Source organism: Propithecus coquereli, unplaced genomic scaffold (assembly GCF_000956105.1).
Source record: "Propithecus coquereli isolate 6110/MARCELLA unplaced genomic scaffold, Pcoq_1.0 Scaffold77, whole genome shotgun sequence".
NCBI classification, from domain to species: Eukaryota; Metazoa; Chordata; class Mammalia; order Primates; family Indriidae; genus Propithecus; species Propithecus coquereli.
Genome location: NW_012153840.1, coordinates 9,205,626 through 9,231,551, shown reverse-complemented (window position 1 = coordinate 9,231,551; position 25,926 = coordinate 9,205,626). Strand labels below are relative to the sequence as shown.

General features: G+C 60.2%; 1 protein-coding gene across 1 annotated transcript; it reads right to left on the bottom strand.

Annotated features, from left to right (window-relative positions):
- Positions 1-197: 197 nt before the first annotated feature.
- PLEKHG5 (pleckstrin homology domain containing, family G (with RhoGef domain) member 5) lies at positions 198-25,279 on the bottom strand. Its single transcript, XM_012662660.1, has 20 exons — positions 25,227-25,279; positions 9,234-9,363; positions 8,201-8,303; positions 7,798-7,858; positions 7,335-7,426; positions 6,782-6,918; positions 6,350-6,495; positions 5,576-5,785; positions 5,295-5,486; positions 4,848-4,943; positions 4,099-4,149; positions 3,823-3,972; positions 3,349-3,459; positions 3,067-3,216; positions 2,846-2,983; positions 2,605-2,724; positions 1,961-2,093; positions 1,755-1,870; positions 1,469-1,662; positions 198-978 (listed from the first exon to the last, which is right to left on the bottom strand). The coding sequence occupies exons 1-20, from the start codon at positions 25,248-25,250 to the stop codon at positions 198-200; spliced, it is 3,135 nt and encodes a 1,044-aa protein (XP_012518114.1). The 5' UTR covers positions 25,251-25,279.
- Positions 25,280-25,926: the final 647 nt, after the last annotated feature.

Below are 25,926 nucleotides of genomic sequence, written 5' to 3'. Positions count from 1 at the left end.
GCTCTGGCACCCTCTCCTCCCTACCGTGACCCTCAGGCAGGCCCCTTCGCTGCTGTCTGCCGTAGATGCCAGCACCCAGGCACTGTGGCAGGATTTGGCTGCCCCTGTGATCACCACCCCCAAATACCCACCCTCCCAGTCATGACTGTGCCCCCAATGCCAACACGCTGCACCACCTGCCCTCTATCCCAGGCCACTCACGAGGCAGTGAGCGTGGAGTTAAGCAGCAGGGTGGTCCTGATTCGGTAGAGCTGGGCCAGTGTCAGCTTCCTGTGCTGGGCAGAGGCCCCGGTGGGGGCGTCCGGCTGGATCCTGGGAGAGCTCCCTAAGGGCAGCTCTCTGCATCTCCTGGAGGGGCCTGCAGGCTCCTCGGCCAAGCAGCTGGCCCTGTTCTCAGGCTCTAATGGCTTGGAGCTGCTGCCAGGGCTAGATGCCCCAGTATAATCCCAGCTGGGCCCAGCTTCCAGAGAGCAGCCCTGAGTCCTAGCGCCTGGGGCTATAGCGGCCAGGCAGAGCTCTGACAGGCTGCGGCTGGGGGCTGGGGATGGCGCATGGGTTCCAGCCCCTGGCAGCAGCTGGAGGAGGCTGGCCTCAGATTTGGACTTGAGCAGGTGGGGCAGGCAGGGCAGCAACTGGACAGGGGTGCGGCGGCGGAGGCGGGGCGATGGCGGTGGGGAAGGGGCTCGTGGTAACTCAGGGAGCTGGGGCACTGGCTCCGCCACAGGGGCTGGGGCTGCAAAGTCTTGCAGGGAGGTCGGGGAGAGGGTGCCATAGGCAGAATCCATGGAGCAGGAGCAGCCATCCACCAGGCCCAGGGGCAGCAGCTCGCTGGTGGGCGTGACAGATGAGGCAGTGGTGCTGAGAGAGGTCTCATCTGACTGGGAGCTGAAGGGGCCGCCATCAAACTCAGGAGAGGACAACACCTCCTCAGGCTCCACCACTACCATGGCCAGGGTCTCCGTGGAGCCGTCTGAGGCACTGCAGAGCCGGGAAGAGAGTCAGCCTGGCTAAAGGAAAGCACATGGCCAGGGGCAGCCTGTGCTGGACAATGCACAGAGGTCTGCAGCCTCTGCCCTCAGGAGCTCGAGGCTCAGAGATGGCAGCATGGGGTACATGTGCCAGACCTTCTGACCCCTATGGCCACAAGAGGCGTCAGTAATGGATCATAGCATTCTTCCCTGATGAGACTGCATGCACTCTATCAATCCTCAGCTCAGCGCTCCAGACAGCTACCGCTAACAGATCAGAACTGGCAAGCAATTCAAAAGCTCTTTGCCCGGCCCACCTGGACTCTGGTGGAAGATAGAGCCCCCCTCACACACACACACACACACACACACACACACCCCTGGGTTTACAAGATGAGACCATTCAGAGGAAGGGAAGGTGGCTGGGCCTTGGGGTCAGGAGTCCTGGGCTGGAATGCCTGCCCTGCTGTGACTTGCTGGGTGGTCGTGAGCAAACATACCAGTGCTGGGAGTCTGGGCTGTTGCTGCTTCTGCGCAGGATGGTGGGGGAGCTGGCAGCCGAAGTGCTACTCTCCTCTCCTTCCTCCTCCTCCTCCTCCTCTTCCTCCTCCTGTTCATCCTCCTCCTCTACCAGGCTCTGCAGGTGCTGCTGGCTGCTCGGGTGTTCCTGTGCACGCAGCTGCTGGAGCTGGTTCTGCATGTAGGGGTTGGAGGTGTGTGGGGGAAGAATGTGCTGTGATCAGTGGCTCCCACAGTCCATCCTGCTCTCACCCTCCACTCTCTCACCTGAGCATTGTAAATGGCATCCACCCAGCCACGGCACAAGGCCTGGCCGCTGGCCTGGAATGTGTAGGCCCCCACAGCACTGTGAAACTCATTCAGGTAGATGAGAAGGAAGGAGCCTGGTTAGGGAAGGCCCAAGTCTGTCAGCCACGACGACAGTCCCTGTCCACCACAGCCCCCACCCAGGAGCAGGGGCCAGGGCTCCTCACCAGGGTCCCGCAGCTCCCGGCACACAATCTTGTCTACCAGCAGTGGTGGCCTGATGACCTTGGTCCTCTCAGCCTTCTTCACTGCCTTGGTCACCAAGAGCAGGTCCGTGAAGAGGAAGCAGTACACGTCCATCTGGGGTGGAGCAGGAGAGCCATCAGGCACCACAGCCCCCCAAGAGCACTCACTCCCCCCATCCCCTAGTAAACCTTCAAGTAAAATTAAAATGAAGGGGAAGATGGTTCTTTTTCACTGAGATATATATTTATGATTTATTTCAGTAAAAGTTTATATTAGAAAGAAAAGGGAGGTGCTTTTAAAATCACGGTTTGCAGGCTCTTGGCTACCCAGTGCCTGCAGGGTTAACAGCACAGCAGCCAGGCACAGGGTTCCTGGCCCACTTATGGAATGTGCCCCTCCCTCCCACCCGGAATCCCTCAGTGGGCAAGACAGCCCCTCCCTGGGCTATGACTCTGCTGCTGTAGGTTGTAAAGAGTCAACTGCAGGCAGATAATCATCCCTCCCTATGGCCACAGAGTCACTGGCTCTTGAGTCACCACCCAGCTGGCTGAGAACCACTGACGGGGGCCCAGGAGACAAGAGGGTGAGGCCTCGGCCCTGGGGCTGGGGGCAGCCCTGGAGCCACCTTGCTGTCCTTCCCCTCCTTCATCCTCAGGCTCCCCTCCAGCAGCAGCTGTCGGGTCTCCTCCAGGGGGGCGCCAGAGATGGGCACTGTCAGGTCCAGGTGCAGAAATTCCTTCAGGAGCTGGGGGGCGGAGGATAGAGGATGGAGGTACAGGGGAGGTCAAGGCCTGACTCCCCATCTCGGCTGGGAGTCCTTGAGTGAGACTCCCTGTCTGCCCTTCCCCACAGGCACACGCGCCCACCTTGTCCACCTCGTCGTTGCTGCCCTCCACCACCTCGTAGGCGTCGATGCGGCTCGCCACGGCGGCCAGGCGCTGCCGCTCCTGTCGCTGCCGCATGCACGTGTTCACGTGGTGGATGAAGCGCTCCACCGAGCCGATCTAGGGGCAGGGGATGGGGCTTCAGACCCGGGGTCGTGGAGGGCCAGAGGGCTGCGGAGGGTCACGCCCACCATGTCGGTTACCATGGTAACGACGGCCTCCTTGGCGCGAGGTTCATCCGTCTTCCTCAGCACCGATTTCAGCAACAGCGGGTACTTAGTGAGCCGCTGATGGGGCTTGGCCAGCATGTCGCTCAGCTTCAGCCGCTGGCACTGCGGCTGCTTCTCAGCCCACTGCGGACAGGAGGCGGGAGTGGGGCTCGGGACAAGCCACGCCCCTGACCACGCCCCTGACCACGCCCCACGCCCCACGCCCTCGTGGTGCGGGTGATCCTGCGCCCCTGCCCACCGGCCAGCCGCCCTCACCGTGACGTAGGCCCGGAAGAGGTCGTTGTCGCGCAGCAGCCCGCGCATGTACTCCATGCAGCCCTCCTCCTCCATGCAGTATCGGACGTAGGGCTTGAACAGCGAGCCGAACTGGCCCAGGGCAGAACCACCAGAGCACCGGTCACCGCGCGCCTGGCGGGCCAGCCCGCGCCAAGCGCTTACCGAGCGCCTCTTTACTGCGCTCGGGCGACCACCCCGGCGGTAGCCAGCTCACTATCCCTGTTTCCATATGAGGAAACTGAGCCTCAGCGAAAGTGACCACCCGCCACCAGATGGCCAGGTTCAAACTCAGTCAACCGCCTCGCAACTCCTCGCCTTTGGCCCCTAGGGGACATGTAGGGTCACCGGTCAGAGGCAGGTTGGGGAGGATGGGCAGATGGGATCGGGCCACTGAGTCTTCTCGCGCCCCAGCCCTGCCTCGGTGTCCCTGCCTGCGCCTGACCCCGCCCGTACCATCTTGAAGCCTTTGAGGAAGTCCCCGGGCTGCAGGAGCGCCCGCGTGCGCCTCGCCTTCTCCAGCACTGGCGCCATCACGCTGCCCCACAGCCCGCGATGCAGCCGCGCGATCTCAGGGATGTTGCTGAACAGGCGCTCGGCCTCCACCTGCTCGGGCGGGAGGTGAGCTCGGCCCGGCCCCCCGACGCGTAACCCCGCCCCCACCCGAGGGCCCACCCCAAGCCAGGCCCCGCCCCCGAGTCCCCGCCTCCGCCGTCCTGGGCCCAGGAGCACCTCGCACAGCAGCCCCGACTCCTGCAGGTTCAGAAGGCAGCACAGGAACAGCTGTGGGGGCAGGGGAACGCTGCAGCTGGGGGGAGTCCTGGCCCAGAAGCCCCACCCAGACTCAGGCTCCCCTCTACCCCTTCCTTCTCCCAGGAGGCCCTGAAGCTGCCAGGGATAAAGAGGGGTACCCTATGGCCTTCACACCTGGGAGCTCCAGACCCCCAGGAGAGGCCCAGCCCCAGAGCCCACCTGGGGTTTACCCTGCCCTGGCCCCACCTAGACGGAAGCTCTGGGGAGACTGGCCTTGCAGCCACACCTGGAGTTCTCTCCTCTACCTCTGCCCTGGCTCAGCCTCTGTGGTTGCCCTGGGAGGGGACTTCTTCCCTCTGGGAAGCCTTCCTTGAACCTCCAAGCCCAGGACAGGGCCCCCCGCACCCCAGTGGAAATCCCTACAGTGCCTGTCCACTCTGCCCCGTCTAGGTTGTGGGCTGCTGGGCACCTGGCACACGGTAGGTGTTCAGAAATAGCCGTTGAGTGAATTCGTGAAAGAATGAGGCCTCGCCTGTGCTAATTCAGCTGAACCTGGCAAAGCCTAAAGCCCCGTCCCAGGTGCCTGTGGGAACCACCTCCTCCCCAGGGCACAGCCCTTGTCTGACTTTCCTGGCCCCCTTCATTGCCAGGCACTTTCGCCTTCTGCACAGGCCCAGACTCAGCTGAGGGGTCGCCCAGGAGCGGCTGCCCAGAGAGAGGCCACTCACATTAGTGATCACCCGCAGTTTCCTGATGTAGGAGGCCTCCGTGTGCAGCAGCTCCCACACCGCCTCCTGCTGGTGGCACTGCCGCCGGGTCAGCTTCTAGAGGAAGGACAGGGATGGTCAACCAGGAGGCCCAGGCATCTCCAGATGGCCAGGGGATGGTGAGCAACCCAGCCTGCAACTTCCTTGTTTTCCCAATGGGGACACAGAGGTCCTAAGAGGGGCAGGGTCACCCTCACCATCAGATGAATTATCATAGTCAAGACACCCAAGTTCTGAGCCCTCCTCTGCCACTAAAACAGCCAAGCAGCTCATCACTTCAATCTAGACTCGGTTTCCCCAAAGTGGGCGAATGAAAACAGTAGCCTCTTGGGGATGTCCCACTGGGTCCTCTCAAGGGCTGTGCCCTTTTTGCAACAAGGGAGGGGAAGGGCTGTGGGCAGCACTCACCTCGTGCCCATTGATGAGCTCCCGCCAGCTGTCCTCCAGCCTCAGGCAGGCGCTGTCCTCGTCCTCATCCTCCTCATCCTCCTCCTCCTCCCAGGAATCGTGGTCAAAGCGCAGCCTCCGGGGCAGCCTGGGCAGCCCAAAGAGGCCATAGGTGTGCAGCTTGCTCTCCAGCTGCTCCATCTTGTCTACCTCCTGGAAGGAGACTCGTGGTCAGGGGTCGGGGTTAGGGGTCAGGGCCAGCCAGCTGCCCTGCCCTGGGGTGGGGCCCACGGGCCACATACCCGGCTGAAGGTGCTGGTGCTGGGGCCCGAGCTGAAGAAGCCACTGAAGCGACTGGCCGCCCGGTTCTTCCAGCTGTCACCACCCCCACTGCTGGCGCCACCACTGCTGCTGCTGGGCAGAGAGCAGCTGGAGGGCGTCAGGGGCTCCTGCCCCGGGATGCTGGCCTCCCCCAGGAACTCCGACATGTTCTTGCGTCGGCGGCCAGGGGCCTGGCCAAGGAGCGGTGGTCAAGGCCAGGCCCCCCATCCCGGCCCATGGCCCCACCCCAACGTGTGTTTCTAGGACCTCAGGCCAGCCTGGGATGTTAGAGGGTCTCCACATCCCTGCCCTGCGCTGCCACCTCCCCCAAGATTGAAACATGCTTCGGGGGTAGAAGGTCCAGACAGATACACCTGGCTGCCTGCATCCCCCAGTCACAGCACGAAGCAGGTGAGAGAAACACAGTTACACACACGCTCAGATGCACTCACAAATCCGGCCCACAAGGGCCCACGACACACACAGTCTCACTCCCCAGCACAAATGCCCTCATACACACATACACACGCACGCACACTCTGACTCCCTGGTTGCTAGAAGACTCAGAGACAAGACCCATCACCTTGGAGTATGGTTCGATCCAGGGAGAGAGGGTCCCCTATTCTCACAGCCAGTCCCATTTTCCCAAGGGGGCAATTAAAGCCCCACGGCAGCCAGTGAGGGATCCAGGGGGACTTTCCCCCTGAGGGGGGCCCCTCCCCACCCCCAGCACTGTCACAGCCCCTCCTCCTCACCAAGATGTCCAGGTTCTCCCAGCGGCTCTGGGGGTCCACACGCTCCAGCATGGGGGGCCCGGGCCCAGCTGGCCGCAGAATGGGCAGACTCAGGGACTTGGAGTCCTTCACTCCCTGCTCCACCTTGCCCTCATCCCCTGGCTTGGCTGAACGCAGCGTGTGGGGGCAACAAGAGGTCCTCAGTGCCAGGTCTGGTGGAGGAGGGGACCCCAGTCCCCTCTCCCTTAAGGATCCAAACCAAGCCTAGGCCACCCTCCCCTGGCAGCCCCGCCCTGCCAGCACCTGCCACCAACGCCCAGCAGGGACACCTGTATGGTAATGAGCCTGCTCAGGGCCACGGTCAATGGGACCAATGGGAACCTGAGCTCCGGGAGGCCCTGCCAGGCCCCAGCCACCTGTCTAGCCAGCCGGCTTGTGGAGCCTGCCGCTCACCTTTGACCCGTAGGTAGTGTCCTCCGAACCTGTAGGCCTCAAAGGTGAGGGACAAGGGCGTGTTGGACTGGTCCAGGTAGATATCCACTTTGCCCAGCGCGATGCCCTTCCTTTCAAATACGGGCAGCAGCACCTCCCTGCCCCCAGGACAGGAGGGCTGTGAGTTAGTGGAGCAGTCACATGAGCCCCCACCCCACCCACAGCCCCAGCTCCCCACCTTCCCAACAGAAAAGGGAGGCCCGCACAGGATCACACACGGGTGCACAGATGCCTGGCCACAGAGGTTCTACGCAGGCACGTCTGCCCACCAGGCAGACCCGCCACAACCTGCCCGCCCAGGCCTAGGCTCTGCACGCGTGAGTAGAATGCAGAGGTGCACAGACCTGGTCACGGGCCCTCATGCTGGTGTGCACACCCACGTGCACGGGTCTGCCCACAGGTGGGGACTCGCTCACTCACAGACCACCACACAGACACACACAGTCACACCTGCAGAGACCTGGAGCCTTGGACATGGGAGGCCACACCTGCCCCCAGCCCCACTAGGCCCTACCCCAGTGACTTCTTCTTCATGGCTGGTACAATCTCCGTCTCGATGTCCACATTCAGGTCAAATTTCAGGGTGAAGCACTCCTTGCTTGGGTCCTGAGAGGACACAGGCTCTTAGCCTCTCCACTGCCTCTCCTCACCGCCCCCATCCTGTGGTCCAGGATGGGAACCCCAGCAGGGAAACGAATGCCAGCGATCCCTCCAGCCCTCCTCCATCCTGGGAGGCCCCCCCAGCACCCCTCCGGGCCCAAGGAGCTCCTGGAGCATTCCCCCACCTGGGCAAAGGTGGGCAGCACCAGGCTGCGGTGCAGGGTGGCAAGGGAGGGACCTGACTGCAGAGCCCACCCTCTTCCTGGAGTTCAGAGCAGGGAGGCCCAGCCTCAGGGGAAGCAAAGGGCCTGGGGCTGGGGGCTCTCTGGGAGGCCCTATCCGCCGGCCCGGGGTGGGGGGGGCGGGGGGTTCCTCACATCTGTGTATCTCCTTCTTGCTTTCTTCTTGGAGAGTTTCAGGCCTGAGCTCTTCCAGTCCCTGAAGGCAGAAGTTGGAGGGATGGGTGGAACCTCACCAGCATGGGACATGAGTGGGGGCCTTCGCTGGCCCCCAGCCCTCGCTTACCCCAGGGGACAGGTAACTCAGGTGCATTCGCCAGGGCCACGCGGGGTTGTCCGCCCTCTGGTGGCCAATACAGGAGTCACACCCAATGGCACAACCTGGCCCAGGAATCAGGACAGCCACAGGGGTGGGGAGGGGTCTGCCCATCAGCCCTTCTTGGGTAAAGCACCAAAGCATCTGGTCTCAGAATCTCCAGTCTGAGACTCAGCCTTGGGACCTCTCCAAGGTATCTGTTCAGCCCGCCTACCCCTCACCTACCCTTTGCTATCCACAGAGCTTTCCTCCTCCTCCTCCAAGTCCACTGCAGGGCTGGTGCGCGGGGGACATGACCGGGTGGACACATTCCGGGCCAGGACAGAGCCTTTGGAGGAAAGTAGGCGGGGGTTGTGCCTGCTCCCTCCTTGGCCCTTCCAGGGGAACCACAGTCTGTTACCCTGGAACCCCCCACAAGGTAGCTAAGGCCCTTCAGCTTTGTGAGGACAGGGGCTCAGTCATTGTGATCTATGCCCCCTGCAGACCCAAAAGGACACAAGGGCCCTGGAATGACACCCCAGGGGATGCCCTGCCCTCAATACAAACCCACCTATGGCCCCAGTTTACCCTTCCATAAGATAAAGATAATGAAGCCCTGCCTCCGGGATTGTTGTGGGAAAGGGACCAAAGCCCATGGGCCCCCTTTCTCTTTCAGGCCTTCCCTCCCCCCTGCTAGGACCACACCTGAAGTCCTGCGGGGCCCTGGCAGAAGGGGAGAGTCCTTTTGTCCCTTTGATCAGCTGGGAAGGAGGTCGTTGGCACGTCTTCAGGGGCCTGGGTGCCTGTGAGCCACCCCGGCACAGCCAGTTGGCTAGGCAGTGGGCCTTGACCTGGCCCTTCTCAGCAGGAGGGTTTCTTGTTTCCTGCTACAAGTTCATTCTGACCCGTGCACCCCAACCCCACACTGCCTCTGCTAGGACAACAGCCTGGCTTGGGGGACTTGCCCAGAAGTCCCCTGTCCTGGGGACAGGCAGAACTGGAAGGGGCAGGGGCAGCTGCAGAAGGTGAGGACCAGGGAGAAGACAGCACCCGGCAGAGACAGGCCTGTCTCGAGAGGACCACAGCCCCCTGATTTTCTCTCTTGCTAAAAAACTTACAGAACAAAAGGAACCGTGACATACTTGGGTTTCATTATTTACAGTGGACTCATTCTTTTCACAGTTCCAACAGTTACCGAAACACTGTCCCCTCAGACACAGAGCTCAGAGCTGCTACAGGGGATCTGGGGGCTGGGCTGGGGTCCCCCTCCTGTGCTCACCTTGTGGGGGCAGGTCGAAGCGGACGTGGCCATCATAATGCATGGTGCTGTGGAACTTGCTGTCACAGGCCTCACAGAGGTTGAGGGGCCCCCGGCGGTGCAGCTGCTGGCAGTCGGCGTGGTGGCATACCTGGGAGGAAGGATGGGCGGTGGGTCGGGCTGGCTTCACGGGGCCACAGGAAGGTGCACCTGGCATCCAGACTGCTGCAGTGCACAGGTGGGGCTCCCAGCTGCTCTCAGTGGCCAACCAGCAACCAGCCATTCTCCACAGGGTGCCTCGTGCTTGCTGGTGCACCTGGCAAATGTTCCCCAAACCCCTAGTATGCGTCCATTCTGAGGGATGCAGAGAAAAGCAAGTCCCTGCCCATGAGAAGACATCAAGGGAATAACTACAAGGCTGGTGCCGCCCAAATAATGAAGCTCAGGTGCTCTCAGGGCTGGAGCCACAAGGCCCTGAGCTCCAGCAAGCCCCCCACTCCTCCCAACCCAGGCCCTCTCCTCATTCTATGGCCTGCCCGGGCGCTGGACAGCTGACCCCACCTGGGTTCCTAAAGACATCGCGTGGAGGAGTTACGGAGGAGTCAGACAAAGGTACTGTTGGTGTCAGTGCCCGTGTGCTGCCCATGGGCCACTGCTTGGTGACTTGAGCCTGGATTTACTATACCAGCCATCTACTCTCCCCCCATCCTCACAGATGACTGTTTCAGATCTTCTCTGCCCTCCAACGGCCCACCCCAACTCACTCCCTGCTGACTACTTTGCTTCCTGCTTTTCCAGGGAAACAAGCCATCAGGAGGTCCCCCCATCTGCCCAGGACTTGGAATGAACCACCCTGCTCCAATCCGAGGCCAGCCCTTCCTCCCAGACCCGCCCCCGCAGCCCAAGGTGCAGGGACACAGGTCGGCATTCTCAGCATTCTCCCTGCGCCACCAAGCCTCCCTCCGCTGGGTCATGCCTGTCGTCATACCCACACGTGCTTATTTCGCCATCTTATTAAAACAGTGTCTTGGCCTCAGTTCACCCTCCAGCAACTGCTGCGTTTCTCTTTCCCTTTGCGGCTAACCTCTGTGAAGCAGGTATCCATCCTCACCACTTCCTAGTGCTCTCCTCCCAGCCTCACTATTTTCCCAATTTTTGTTTTAAAAATATTCCAAACCTACAGAAAGTTATAAGAATAGCACAATTGGCCAGGGACAGTGGCTCACACCTGCGATCCTAGCATTTTGGGAGGCTGAAGTGGGAGGATCAGTTGAGGTCAGGAGTTCGAGACCAGCCTGGGCAACACAGCAAGACTCCTGTCTCTATAAAAAAATTTAAAGTTAGCCGGGTATGGTGGCGTGCGCCTGTAGTCCCAGCTACTCTGGAAGCTGAGGCAGGAGGATTGCTTGAGCCCAGGAGTTTGAGGTTGCGGTGAGCTAAGAGAATGCCACCGCACTCTAGCCTAGGAGACAGAGCAATACTCGGTCCTCAAAAAAAAAAGAAAAAAAAGACACAATGACATCCACACACCCTTCTGGACTCCCCAGTTGTTAATATTTAACACAGTTGCTTTCTCTCTCATTCTCTTTCCTCTGGTGCAGAAATCATGTCATCACTGAAGAACAAAGTCGTTTTCCTACAAAACCCCACACAACCATCACACTTGGGAAACTGAACTTGGACATATGGTCCATCTACAATCTATATTTACATTCTCCCAACTTACTGTCCTCTACAGATATGTTTCCCCATATAGGATCCGATCAATGCTCACACATGATTTGTTTCTGTTTATCCCTTTAAAAATGAATTCCCCCTTTTATTTTTGGTCTTCTGCAACATTGACACTTTTGACACATTCAAGCCAGCAGTCTGGCACAAAGCCACTCAGCATGGACTTGTCTGGTGGTCCTCAGAGAGTTTCAGACTGAGCATTCGGGCAGGGACACCACAGAGCTGACTTTGTGTTCTTGTCAGTGCGCCCGAGATGCAGGATCATTTGGGGAATCTCGCACCTTATAAAAATTCCTTTTTCTCCTTGTATTTATTAAGCAATCTGTACAGTGACACTTTGAGATGTCTTGTTCCCCAGTAATCCCACACTCAAGTGCCTTAGCATATCGTGATGATTTTTGCCTAAATCAAAGACTCGTCTGACGGCTGCAAGAGGGGATTCCTCCTTTCCCCCTCAGCCCCTCAGCATCACCCCAAACTCACTCATCTGCGGTCATCAGTGTCCCCAATGTGGCCAAGTCTGCTGGCCGTTCCCACAGGACTCAGCATTTGACACCAGCAGCCTCTGTGAAATAGCCTCCTCTGTGGTCCCAGGACCCCAAGCTCTCCTGACCCTCTGGCCTCTCTGTCCCCTCCGCTGCTCCTTGTTCATCTCCCCGTCCGTGCACCTCTTCTCCTTTTTTCTACATTAACTCACTAGTGGCTCATCTCGTCTCGTGACTTGAAACACCGTCTCCAAGCAGAGGGCTCCCAAAGTTAAATCTCCAGTTGGGACCTCTCCCAGGACCCCAGACCAAACTTCTTGACTCTCTGCTTGGATTCTGGTTTTTTTTTTGTTTGTTTTTGTTTTGAGACAGGGGTCTCCCTATGTTGCCCAGGCTAGCCTCAAACTTCTGGACTCAAGTAATCCTCCTGCCTCAGCTTCCCTAGCAACTAGGACTACAGGCAGATGCCACCGTGCCTGGCTTTCTCCGCTTGGATTCTAATAAGCATCTCAAGCTCAACACGTCCACATGTAAGCTCCGGAGCAGAATTCTCCCTGCGGTTCCCTCCATCTCAACTCAATTAACAGCAATTCCTTCTAGTGCTAGGTGTTAGGGGTTGAACTGTGTCCCCTAACTGTGTTAGGACGTTAAGTCCTAACCCCCAGTACCTCATAATGTGACCTTATTTGGAAACAGGGTGACTGCAGATGTAATTAGTTAAGATTTGGTCACCCCTGAGCATGAAATCACAGGGTATGCAGTAATCATATGACAGGTATCCTTATAAGGGGAAAAGGGGCACAGAGACAGGACACACAGGGAGAAGGCCACGTGACAATGAGGGCAGAGATCAGAGTGTGGCACCCACAAGCCAAGGAGCATCCGGGGGGCCAGCAGAAGTTGGAAGAGACAAGGAAGGACCCTCCCTGAGAGCGTTCGGAGGGAACAGGGCCCTGTGGACACCGGGATTCCAGACTTCTGGGCTTGAGAACTGGGAGAAAATGAATTTCTCTTGTTCTAAAGCCAGTTGGTGTTAATGTGTTACAACAACTCCCGGAAACTAACATATTAGGCCAGAAACTTTGGGGCCACCTTAACTGTTTCTGTTACACCCTCATCCAGTCAGTCCAGAGATTGCACTGGCTCCACCTTTAGCATCTGTAGCCCCAGCTCAGCCTCCGCTATCAGGACACCACTGCCCTGGCCACCTCTCAGCTAGGTGACAATGGCCTCAAAACTGGGCTCACCCTCCCCATCTGTTCTCCATGGGCAGCCAGAGTGGACCCTGTTCAAACAGGAGCCACATTATATCTGTTCAAGACTCTCCATGGCTCCCATCTCACTCTGAGTAAAAGGCCAAAGGGTTCCGGTTAGGGTTACAGCTAGGGTCACCACACTTGGTGACCTCCCATCCTGCTCACTCTGCCACCGCTGGCCTGCTGGCCTTTCTCAGACATGTCCCTTCAGTGGAGCTCCCCTACCTCGACCTGTCCCTGGCCTCAGATGGGGAAATGCCTGGCTCCCTGCCTGCCCTGTCCTCCTGCAGACTTCCATTCCAAGTCACCTTCTCGTCCTTCCAGGCCACTCCAAACTCCCTTTCTCTCCTTAGCACTTCCTGCCATCTGACGGGCCTTGTGTTCCATGTTGTTGCCCCCACACCTGGTCAGCCCCACAAGGTCAGCACCCTCTCCAGGCCCAGCTGCTCGATAAATACTGGTTTATTAATTAACTCAGTGGACAGGCACTGAAGAGTTTTTGGCTGGCAAAAGCCCAATCAGAGATTTCAACGCTGACAGTCAGAGAGAGGACGGCGTAGACAGCAGAGAAGGTGATCGGAGGCAGGAGGGCAGAGGAGGCTGGGAGAAGGCTGAGCTCCATTCGTAATGTGGTCAGCATGTGGCCTGTGGCTGCACTGGGACAATACATGTGTCACTGTCATCTCCTCTCATCCCATAAGGTAGGGGCTAGTATTGTCCCTATTTTACAGAGGAAAGTGAGGCTAAGAGAGATTAAGTACCTTGTCTAAGGTCACACAGCCAGCAGAGTCAGGCCTTGAAGCCACTGTGTGTGGCTCAAAATCGCAGATTTTAACCACATTCACACCCTCTCTTGGGTGTCTCAGAAGGGAGATGGGTGGGGAGGCTGGCCTCGAGTCAGCAGGGGATATGGAGACGGGAGGAAATCAGCCGGGGGTTGATGCTTGCTGTGTTGGCTCCTGTGTCCCTCCAATCCTCCATCGGGCAGGAAAGGGAACAGGGCACAGAAGTGGCATCAGTGGCGGCACACCCGGTAGGCCCACTGGCTAAGCGAGGCTGACTCGTGTGGAGCTGGGCCGAGGGCAGGCAGCTGTGGACATCATGACCCAGATGGCCGAGGGCAGCCTGAGTGCCCGGCGCCCCCACTTCCACACCCTTGGGGAGTGGTCTTCAGAAGTGTTGTCTGGGGTTGAATCGGGGAAGGTCTCCCTCAACCACTGCAGCTGTTTCTAGTTTCTGTCTTTACCTAATCTGCTAAAGAAAGTACAAAGACACACCGCTATCCTCAGCCACCCTGAGCCCCTTCCCTGGCGTCCCCAGGGCACTGCTGAGAAGGGCCTGGCTCTGCAGATTCTGGGACCCTAAGACTCAAGTGTCTCCTCTTAAGAATGAATCTGAGGGAGGGCTGTGCCCACTTGGGCCCCTCTTCCCAGGAGCCCCCCAGTTTGCCTGCTGGGCAGCCCTCTCGCACCCTGTGTCCAGCCACCTTGGCCCGGGCTCCCCCTCCAACCCCTTCCTGGGCACTTGAGATCTCCCTGACAGCTTCCCTGAGCTGGTGCCAGGTGGGGCTGTCGACGCCCTGGGCTCGTGGTGGGTAGGGGGTCCTGAGGAGGATCTATGGGACCCTTCCAGTCCAAGTCCATGAGTCTGTGCCACAATCTTGTTTTTAAACCAACCTAATACATAGCAGAGTTTACGCACAGATCCACTGGTCATGGCAGACTCAGCAGTCAACAAACACGGAGCACCTGTTACGTGCCCCACCCTGAGGAAGCATCGGCTCCCTCAAAAGGCTCTGGAGCTCAACTTCCCAGCACCATGATGGGCTTTGGTGCTCGCCACACCACGGCTGCTGTTGCTACTATTACTGAGCCCACCTGCTCCCACCCTCTCAGCAGCTCCCAGGCTCAGGGCCACCAGGGCACCTGGGTCAGGCCCAGGATCTACAGGAGCTGCTTCCAGACTTAACTGAACAGGCCTGGTTGAGGATGAAGTTCCTGAAACCCTCAGAGAGAAGCACAAGCCCGACAGAGAGGCTGGGGTGGGCAGAGGGCCTTCCTGCAGTTTCTGTTCCCCCATCCCCCTCACACTTCTCACCCCAAAACCACAGGCTCCTCCAGCTCTCTCCAGAGGCAGGGGTCTCCCCAGCACTAAAGCAGGGTGGCCCCTTTCCAAAGCCAAACTCTTGGGCCCCTTCTCAGACCCATATGCCCCCTTTCCCACCTTCCTGTCTGCCAGCCACGTCCCCCTTCTGAGGGCAGCAGCACCACCCCCAGTGGGGGAGGGGCAGCATGGTCGGGGGAGAAGTTCCCAGGACTCGACCCAAGGGAGGGGAGAGCCCACCTGATGGGGACGGCCAGGTCCCACTGCACCTTCAAACACAGCAGCGTAACAAATAACAGAAGGGGGCCCTTTGGGGGACAGGATAAGGCCACCCTCACGTGGATGCGGGTACCGAAGCCAGTCTTCCTCACACAGGGCTGAGGCCAGGCGCAGAAGGAGAAACAGAGGCCAGTGTGGTGGAAGGAGTGTGCGCAGGGCCCTGGGCTGAGGAAGGAAAGGGGGAGGGGTGGCCCAGCGCAGGGCCCGGGACCCACAGGTGTGTCCGGAGGCAGCCCCAGACACAAAAGGCCAGGGGTTGGCCGGGACATCTGGCCGGCTGGCCCCCTGGGTCACCGAGGTGGGGGAGGCACACCTCGGGGTCCCAGGTCCTCGTCACCCAGTGTGCAGCCCAGGTAGGGGGCTCGGCCACCCTGGGCCCCAAGCCCCTCCGCCCAGGGGACTGCGCTCAGGGACCGAGGGGCCCACAGTCACGCGCACCCCGCCCCAGCCTCCCCGCGCAGGGCCCGGCCCACGCCCCCCTCCACCCCGTACCTGGCCTTCACCGTCGCGGGCGCGACCCCCTGCCCAGGAGGGCTCGGGGGCCCGGGAGGGCAGCCCCAGGCCTGGCCTGGAGGCCGCTCGGCGCCCGGAGACGCCGGGGCCCGTCCCCATGGCGGCCGGAGGAAGCGGCGGTCTGCGCCGCCCGCCGGACAAAGCGCGGAGCCCCGCTTCCTGCCATTGTGCGGCCGCGCCCGCCCCCGGCCGAGCGCGCGGGGACCCCAGAGGGCCGGGCCGGGGACAGCCCCCCCGCAGGAACTCGGCCGCGCCGCCCGCCCGGCCCCGGGGGCGCCCGCTCCGCTCCGACCCCCACCCCGCCCCCACGGAGACGCCCTGGGACCTTCCCTCCCTCCCTCCCGGAGACCCCCGCCTTGAAGCCTCGGCCGGGGACCCTTCTCCCTCCCCCGAGCCGGGAGGCGGGACGGGGACAGCCCTCTCCGCTCGGAATCCCGCTGCTGCACCCAGCCCCACGCCCCGCGCGCGTCTCAGCCCCGCCTACAGCCCTGGGGACCCCGACTCAGAGCCCGCGGACCCGGTCGCACTGCCCAGGCAGTGGTGCAGCCAAGGCAGAGGGGCCCGGCGCCCTCCGGTGGGGGCAGGGGACGGAAGGCGGGCTGATCGGGAGGGAGGAGGGGCCGTCTTTTGGCAGCCCCCGGGCTGGGATGAGGCGGGGGCGTCAGGAAAACCCGGCCCCCAACTCGGCTTTCCCCAGGGCCCTGCGGCTGCCGGCGGGGTCGCCCCCGCCAGGGGGCGCCCGGCACAGCCCGAGAGGGCGCAGGCCCCGGCTTGGGGAGCTGGGCTGTCAGAGCGCGCTCACGCTCGTTCCCAGGAAGGGAGGGCAGGCACTGCTATCTCCACCCATCGTGTGGGGCATGAAGTGACATAAAGCGACATAAACGTCCACAGACAGGACTGAAACCCAGACCTCCGACTCCAGGGGTCTGGAATGGCCCCCCTTTGGACACTCCTGGGTACCCATGGGGGTGGGGAGGACACACTGTCTGCCATCAGCCCACCCACCCCCTAGACCGCTCCTCCTCCGTCTGGCTCCATGGCCACAGAGGGTGCAGAGTGGGGCAGGGGGCGAGGTCTGTGAGATGGCTTTGAGGGGCAGCAGTTTATCAGGGGCTGGGAGGCTTCAGGGGCTGCCTCTGCTCCCAAAGCCCAAGTCATCCACTGTCCACACCACAGACAGATTTTTGAAAAGTAAAACTTCCCATCTTGATTAGAACAAAATCCCACCACAGCCTGGCTCCCATGTCGCCGTCTCGCTGGTCCTGCATGGTGGTCCACCTGCTGGCCTTCCTCCTCTCCCTACAACCCACCAAGCTCAGGGCCTCCACCTCTGGGCTCTCTCTGTCTGGAATTCCATGCGCCCTCAATCTCCAAACAGCTGGCACCAGGCCTCAACCTAAATGTCACCTCCCTATGGTGGCCTTTACCCTCCTCTCAAAAGAAATAACCCCTCATGCTCCTACTCTCAATCCCTTTAAGTTAAATTGTTTCCTTCTTAGCATTTATTACTACCTGAAATGACTTTATTTCTTTGTTCACTTCTTTAGTGTCATTCTTCCCTACTAGGATGTCCTCTCTGGAGGCCAGTGCCCTTGGCTGTCTGATCGCCCACGTCCTCAGCACTTAGAACGGTGCCGGCACACAGTAGGTGTGGTCACTATAGACTAGATCAATGAATGGCGGACCGCAGGCAGAGGAAGGGTCTTCATGCTACAGGAGAACGTGGGGCTGGGGAAGGTCTCTACCAGGACCTCTGTGCTACTGGACCAAAGGTTCTCTTCCTCCTCCTGGCATCCATGACCTTGGGCCTGCTGGTCCCAGGCAGGTGAGTTTCCGCCTCAAATCCTGGTTGTCTTGCCCGGGACCCCTGCCCCTGCTGCTGCCCCACAGACACAAGCTACTTTCCACTAAGCACTCCCAAGTGCCACACCTGTCCCAGGGGTTTGGGGCAGCAAATCCCATTCACTCTTCTCAAAGACTCTAAGGAGCAGATACTCCTAATATCCCCATTTAACAGAGGAAGCAACTAAGGCCTGTAGAGGTTAAGTGACTTGCCCCAGAGTCACCAGCTGGTAAGTGGGGAAATGGAGGCCTGTGCTTTGGACCATTACTCCTGTGCCTCGGGCACAGGGCGGGGGCTGGGACATGGAGACCAGCTAAGTGGGCAGCAGGCCCTTGAGGACCACCTTCTTGGGCACAGGGTAGATTCTGAAGCTAGCTTAGAGGGACCCCACTGGCATGGGGTAACCAAGTTGCATCAAGTGGAGACCACTAGGGCTGGGCCAGGGCATCCCTGAGTCCTGCTGCTTGGGGGCCAGGGCCCTGCTGCCCCAGGCCAAGAGTACAGAGTGGAAAGAGGAAAGGAGCCCCCAGCCCCTGCACCAGGGTAGGAGGGAGCTTGAGCTGGCTTCTGGCTCCCCACCATCTCCACAGCAGGGAGCTGAACTAGCTCAGCAGCAGGCCCAAGAGGTCCTGGGCCCTGACTCCCTGGGGAGGGGGCCCCTCCCTGGCCCAGCCCCAGCTCCAGGCTTGTGAGTCAGGGCCAGCTTGTTGAAACTGATACCCAGAAACCAGATGCAGAGGCTGATGAATAATGGAGTCTTCAAGGCAAGGACCCCCCCAACTCTCCTTCAACACCACCTCCCCAGGCCCAGAAAGCAGAAGCCATCCCAGGGATCCCATGGGCATCCCTGCCCCACAGTGGGTTGGGACCCCAGCCTGGTCTGGATGGGATAGGGACTTCCCTGTCCAGGAGAGGATACAAGTCTGGGGCCAGCCCCCTGCTCTGCTCACAGAAGACTGGCCTGGAACCAGGAGTTGGGGCTCTTTGGCTGAAGCGCCCCTGCCGGGGGTTCTCCAGCAGGGCTAAGCTGCCCTGGGAGCCTGCTGGCCCCAAGGCCCCACCTGCCACCTTGGAAACCCAGGGGCGGAGGCTGCATGCGTGGGCAGGAGGGCCGGGGCAGGGCGGCTCTGCCAGGCCGCTCTCTTCACTCCACCCGGCCTGCCCAGCTCCTCCCTTCCCCTAGGCCTGGGCCTCGCCCCTTGTCCACTGGGTTCCAAGGCCCACCTGGAGTCAGAGCCTTGTCCTAAGGCCCTGCCCTGTGCTGGGCAGATGGCAGGGGCGCAGAAAACCTCTCCCCCAAGCTAGGCACCCCCGCACATGTCCTGGAAGCCAGCAAGGCCCCTTTCTTCTCTGGGAATGGTCCTGGCTGGGATGCCCGAGGCTGGGACCCAGTGCTAGAGAGACAGAGGGCCCACCATGACGAACTTTCCCTCCTGCCCATTCCCTGCACAAATGCACCAGACCCTGGAGCCCAGACCCCAGCATTGCGGCATCAGAGCTACTGGACCCTGGGCATGCCCGTCCCCGGTGCCACATAGAAGGCTCCTGGGAGGGAACAGGGGGAGAGGGCACATGCTTGGACTTCAGAAGACCTGATTCTGGAGCCCACCTATCCCTGCCCTTCACCCCATTGGGCCTCGATCTCCCCACATGTGCAAAGAGGGCACTTGGCCAGTTCTCTAGATCTACCAAGGGATGACTGCTAGGTCCTGGTATGCCTTGACCTTGGCGAAGGAGCAGGGGAATAGTAAAATGCCCCCAGAGCTCCCCTAAACCTGAGCAAGGTTACTAAGAAATTTGAGCTCCATTTCCCCACCTTCCATCAAGGCAGGCCAGAGCCCCTCTCGGGTCCTCCCCCACCTCGACCTCCAAGCGGCTGTCTTGGCGCAGCCTCTGGCGCCCCCTGACGGCCTCGAGAGTACCTTTCCGCCTGGGACCGACTCGCGGATGGGCAGGGGCGGCCGAGCCTCCCAAGCACCGGAGCGCCCAGGCCCCTCCAGGATCCCCGGGCTCCGCCAACAGCCTCTCACCGGGGCCCCCGGGCCCACAGACTCCTCACGGCCATGTCTCCGGGCCGACCCCACCCTGAGTCACTCGGGCGGGCGCTTGAACTCATTCCACCCTCAAGTAAATGAAGAGGCCCCTCGAGACCCACCCTCAGGCCTGGCACTGCGTGGGACCCTCGACTTCGGGTTCTGTCCATTAATTCAGGGGGCCCTGGTGCCCAGACCCACTCCCGTCCGGAACCAGCCCCCGCTTCCCCGTGAGACTCACCTAGGGACAAGGCTCTCCCCTGTGGCTGGGACTCGGGCCAAGATTGCCAAAGCCCCCGGGGACGCGAGGGGCGAGGGAACCGAACCTGCGGGGCGGGCCCAGCCTACTCTGCGCAGACGGGAGGCGCGGCACGTAGGGGAATTACGGTACCGCGCGAGCGCTAACACCTGGGCGGGCCGGGACGTGCGTACAGTCGGTGCGGCCCGGCCGGGAACGGGGAGAGGAGGGGTCCCCGGGAGGGCCCGGCGCGGACCCCTCGGCTCAGGGGGGTGGCAGGAGGCCGGGCCGTGGCTTGGGAGTAATCTAAGATCCGGGCTCGGGGGAGCGGGTAGGGGGCGTTCCTGTTCCCAAGGGCCGGCCCTTTACAGATCTCGGAAAAGTTCATAGTCCCTGGTCATTAACCCGGGCTTGAAGACAGGGGCTTGCCCAAGGGGTGAGGGGGCGAGGCCCGCGACAGAAAGCTGCCCTGGACTCCAGAGGAGCCCTGGAGGACCAGGCGAAAGGACCCGCAGGCTGAGCCCGCTGCGGGAACCGCCCCAAACCAGGGCTTCCGTTTCATTATAAAAAGCTGGATTCTGAGCTGGGCTTTGGTGGTGCCCCAGAAACAGCCCGCCTTCCTCTGAGGGCCCCTCTTTTTTTCTGGCCCAGGTGCCAAGGCTGGAAAAGGGGGGCCATTTCGCCCTTTGGTGGTTTAGAGTTTCAAACAACTGCGCTCAGGACTGGGGCGGGGGCACTGTGTGGGGATAAAGGAGTCCCCCCCTCAAAAGGCGGGTAACGCTGCCCCAAGCACAGCCCCCCTCGTCCCCTGCTACTCCAGTATCAAGAACCCCGATGGGCTGGGTTCAGGTCCGCCAGCGTTTTCCTGCACTTTCAAGCTTTGTGGCCCCTCACCAGGCCAGGGCCGCCAGACTGCCAGCACTGGTCCTGGCTGGAGCTGGCTTCTGGGGTGACTCCTGGGGCTGGGCCCACCCAGCGCAGCTCTTCTTCTCTGTCCGTCCTCGCTGGGCCAGGCCCCAGGGCTTCACCTACTCCCCCAAATTACTTAACCAAAGTCCAGGAGTTCCACTTGCATTGCTTCTCTGGCCCTGTCCCTTTCTTCAGCTACAGACAGGGACCGGTCTCCTCTAAAGATCGCCCCCACCTGGCCATTCTGAAGGACACTCTGGTCTCCTACTTCTTACCCCCAGGAGAATAGGTGACTCCCTCTCCATTGTTCACTGCATCCTGCCCATTCTTTCTCCACTGGTATCTCAGACCCACCCCTTCCTCTGCCCGAGTCCCCTGGTCTTCATCTGGCAACTCCCCTCCACCACCACACACACCCTGACTCATCCCTGCAACCTCACAGGCCATTGTTAAGCTGGAAGGGAACTCTGAGATCATCAAATCCAACCTCCACTCCATAATCCCCTGTACACCTGTACATATCCCTTCGCACTCTGCTTGAATACATTTGGGAATGAGGTGCTCACTTCCTCTACTTGGGGGAATAATGCCAGCTGTTGGAAACTCTGTCCTGTACTCAACCAAACTCCCCTCCCTGTCTGGGCCCACGAGAGTGTGCAGAAAAACTCACCTCTCATCTCCCTTTCCTCCTGAGAGCTGCCGAGGCTCTGAGGACAGGCAGACCTGGTTTGAGTCCCAGTCTTGCCTTAGCAAACCATTACACCTCCCTGCCCCTCAGGGTCCTCTCTACGAAAGGGAGGTGGGTAGTCCCCACTGTGGGGGCGGGTGGCACTGAGGACCGGATGAGGTTCTTGTTGTGGGCACTACAGCAGAGCATGGCACACAGCAGGTGCTGAATAAATGGTGGCTGCTACACTGATGGCTCTTATTTGAGGATTACACCCCATGGCTCCCATCTCCAGAATAAATACCCCTCAAATGTGGTGGCCCAGTGTCCTCCTCCATGTCCCCTTGTGACTTGGGGTCCCCTGAGCTGACTTTAACCAGACTGCCCAGCAAGCAGCTGGGGAGTCCAGACACCTGTGGCCACCTTTCAGGAGGGCAGGGAAACCCTGCCTTGGTCTCGCTCCAGCCTTCCCCCATCTCCCACACACTCTGAGCTCCACCTGCCCCAGAAACACAGCAGGCGTGCAGTAAACATTTGTCTCGCTGGGGCCAGGTTCGGTGGCTCATGCCTGTAATCCCAGTGCTTTGGGAGGCCAAGGCGGGAGGACTGCTTGAGGCCAGGAGTTCAAGACCAGCCTGGGCAACATATCAAGACCTTGTCTCTACAAAACATTTTTAAAAATTAGCCAGTTGTGGTGATGCATGCCTATAGTCCCAGCTACTCAGGAGGCTGAGGTGGAGGAATAGTTCCAGCCCAGGAGTTTGAGGCTGCAGTGAACTGTGATCATGTCACTGCCCCCAAGCCTGGGTGACAGAGTGAGATCCTGTCTCTAATTAAAAGAAAAAAATTTGTCTAGCTGGGCAGGGTTGGGTGGGTAGAGTCTGGGGATAGAGCCTGGGGAAGTCTCAGACCTCAGAGAGGTACAGAGGGCACGTCCAAAGTCTAGGGGTGACTGTTATCTCCCCTACAAAGTAGGTGGATGCCACGACCAGAGCTAGCTATCCCCTTGGACACCTGTCATGCCGGGCTCTGTGCTAAGTACTTTATATATGTGGGGCCTCTTTTAATCCTCACTGAAACTCTAGAAGCTTTATTTTCCAGATAAGGAAACTAAGGCTCAGAGAGGTATAGTGACTTGCTCAGGGTCACCCAGCTGGAAAGGAGTGGGCTTGATCTTGGAGCTCATAGGTATGGGCCACTCTACATATCTTCACCCTGGGGAGGGGCAGGGACACCATCTCTCTCCGTGGCACACAGTCCAGACTCCTCACCTGGGCATGCGGGGTGCTCCTGGTCCAGCCTGCCTCCCTCTCCCCATGGCCCCTGGCCTCACCTGCTCCCTACAGCCCCCAACATCCCTGCCTGCTCACTCAGCTTTCCTCCACCTCCTCCAACTCCTTATTCCTCAGGACTCCAGCTGCCTCCTCCAGGAAGCCCAGCCTGGTTATCCCCTCCCCACAGTGGGAACTCCAGGAGCAGGAGGTAGGGGTAGGGCAGCTGATTCATCTCAGAAGTGCCAGCACCCAGGAGAGCCTCAAACAAAATACCCAGGGTCGGCCCAGAAGCTGAAGGGTCCAGCCCTGTTTGAAGATGGCCCTTCCCCAGGGCAGCCTGGGGCGCCAGTTTGGCCAACCAAAGTCATCACCTCCCTTCCCTCCTCCCAGCGGAGCTAGGACGTCAGCTCCGGGAGGGCATCCCTCATTTCCTGGAGACCTCCTGGGTCCAGAACTGGGCCTGGCACCGGCAGACACTCAAAGCTAATTGGTGAATGAATGAATGAGTGAAGTTATCTCCTTCAAAGCGCTAGTCACCTCCTGAAGAGCAAGAAGGGGGCTCTTGCCCGGAGAAGCCTCGCTCCAGGCCAAGCTCCGTCAGTCATGCTGTGTGACATGGGCAAGTTCCTTCACCTCTCACCTCAGTTTCCTTACATGTCAGGTGGCAGTAAGAGGAAGGCTTTTCTCCTGAGGTTCTCGTGAGGGCTCACTGAGACAAGCAGGAGGCCGGCACAGGAACATGTTGGTCCACAGTGGTTACTATTATCAACAACAGTGATATCCTCTGGTCCTCCTTCTCACCAAATCTGAGCGTCCCTCACCTCCTCTCAGTCCCTGCCTCTGCATTTCTGGCTGTGGCAGTTTCCCTTCCTGCACTGCCCTCGCTCTGCCTATCCATGTTCTCATGGCCATTAGAGGCCACCTTCTCCAGGGTGTCCTCCCTGACTGGCCCTCCTGCCTCTGATCCCTCGGTCATCTCTGTCCTCACAGTGAGTCTGTGCAGTTTATCCCAAACTGGATCCCAGTGGTGACAGGGCCCAGACTCTGCCCCTGCGGGCTGGGTGACCCTCTGGCTCCTGATGCCAATGGCAGCTGTGCTGAGCTCCAAGCAGGCCAGAGCATGGCTGGAGCTGGGGTGTGGATGCTGCAGCAGGCCCACGCCCACTCTGAGACCAGCTCTCGTCTCACCGTCCTCAGCTCTGCAGCCTGCCCCTGCCTGCGGCAGCTTGGGGGCTTGTCCTGGGAGCAGCTGCCCAGAGCAGAGGCTGGGACAGTGTGCCGTGGTCTTCCTTGCCACCCTTTAGGTCAGGCAGAGGCCTCGGGGCTTTGAGGCCCCCCGGCAGGATGTACGCTAGGGGGGACTGAGGCCAGATTGTTGCCAGAGCCCCCATCTGGGAGAGAGGCAACCAGCCAACACCAGAGCCCGATGCCAGGCACCGCCGGTGCCAGCAGATTGTATCTGACATCACAGCCGCCCCCTTGCCCGGTGACCACGGCAACTGGAGGCCTCCCCCTCCCCTCCCCGCCCCCAGAACAGTTCTCCATGTTCCTTCCCATGGTCCTCCTATGCAGAATGAGTGTGTGTGTGTCTGGGTGGAGGTGGGGGTAGGGGAGCTGGGGGGTGGAAGGGTGGCATTTTAAATTTCCTGCAGCTGGCAGAGTTGTGCCACACAGTGGTTAGGAACAGGGACCTTGGCATTACACAGACCTGGGTACTGGGTTTGAATCCCAGCTCTCCCATTTCCTAGCAATCTGTCCTTGGGTGATCTGCTTCACCTCTCTGAGCCTCAGTTTCTCTACCTGTAAGTGGAGATAAGGACCCATCTCAAAAGGCTGGGACAGGAGTCACTGAGTCCTCAGTGCCTGGGCCTGACACTATAAGTGGTGGCAGTTAGTACTATTGTCACCTACATGTGTGCTCGGAAGGGCCAAATCTGGGTTCAAACCCTGGCTCATCTCTCATCAGCTGTGGGGCTTTGGCTAAGTCACACAACCTCTCTGAACCTTGGTATCTTCATGGAAAATGAGGTGTTGATGCTTTTCCTGCAGAACTGCCACAGGCAGTGCTTAAAGGCACAGACGGTGTGTGGCACCCAGCTGGCACACCACAGGCTGAAGTGCCCAGGCAGTATTTGTCCCACTAGCCCTCTTCTGGCCCTCTCTCTCTGGTTTGTGTTTTGCCCCTGGCACTTCAAGACCAACTGGCCCCTTCCTCCTTTTGTCATCCCCAGGGCCAAAGTCATGATCGCCAAGCCCCAAGTGTCCCAGACTCATGCCCAGGCCTGAAGAGCAGTGGGGTACCACAGGGAGGGCACCAGCTGGACACTGGACCAGAATCTTGGGGGACCACTTCCCCCTGCTCAGCTTCAGCTCCCTCATCTGTGACATGGGACAGCTGCAAGGACCACAGTGCAGCAAAGGGCTCTGGGGCACCCCTGCCCCCCATCCTGTCCTTGCAGAAGTCCCCTCACCTCCGCTATTCCTGAGCCAAGGGCAGCCCCTCTGCCTCCTAAACCAACCACCCCGTGGCCCTACTTGCCCCTGAACCCAGAGGACACTGCAACCCAGACAGCTGCACCCTTGCCAGGGCTCTTTGGATATCTGGTGCTTGGATACAAAGGGCAGTTAGAGCCCTGTCCCCTCTGCCCCCAGGTGTCCCCAGGCTGTCCAGCCTCCCTACCTTGGCCGCCCGCCCTTTGTCCATGCAGGCGGGGTTCTGACAGCGCAGTCCCTTCTCCGGTCCCTTCTCCTGTCCCTTCTCCTCCGCTGGGCTCTGGTCGTCTGCAGAGGAGGAGCAAAGGGTATCAGTGGGGGGGGGGCACCCAGGCTCCTCTGGGCTCCTGCTGCCTCCTGACCAGAGGAGGGTGGGGCAGTCTCCTCAGTCCTCCCTTCAAAGGAGGTCAGTGTCCCTTTCTCTTTTAAATGCCAACTTATCTGCACGGGAATCTGTTTGCAGAGCCCTTTTCTTGCTGCAGTTCCCCAGGGAAATTATCCAGATTCCACCGGGAGAAAACGTCTTTGGAAATAAGCTGCTCCCTCCCTCTGTCCCACTAGTTGGGGGGAGCGGTGTGCTCAGTGACCTTGTGGGGCCCCAGACTTTCTGGGGGATCCCTGCAGTGTGGCTAGGGGAAAGGGGACTCCAGGGGTCCAAGATACCCTCCCAACTCTGCCCTCCACATCACTCCCTTTAGGGACAGACACCCCCAGAGGCCTGGGGTGACCCCCCTCTCCCCTGCTGCCCTGAATTTGGCCCAGGGCGCAGCAGCGGAGGGGCAGGGACGGGGGGCTGAGAGGCACGGTGCAGGGGGCGGCGGGCAGGGGAGCGCGAGGGGGCGGGAGGTGGGGGAGCTGGGTGCTGCCGAATTGGCCCCGACAGGGGG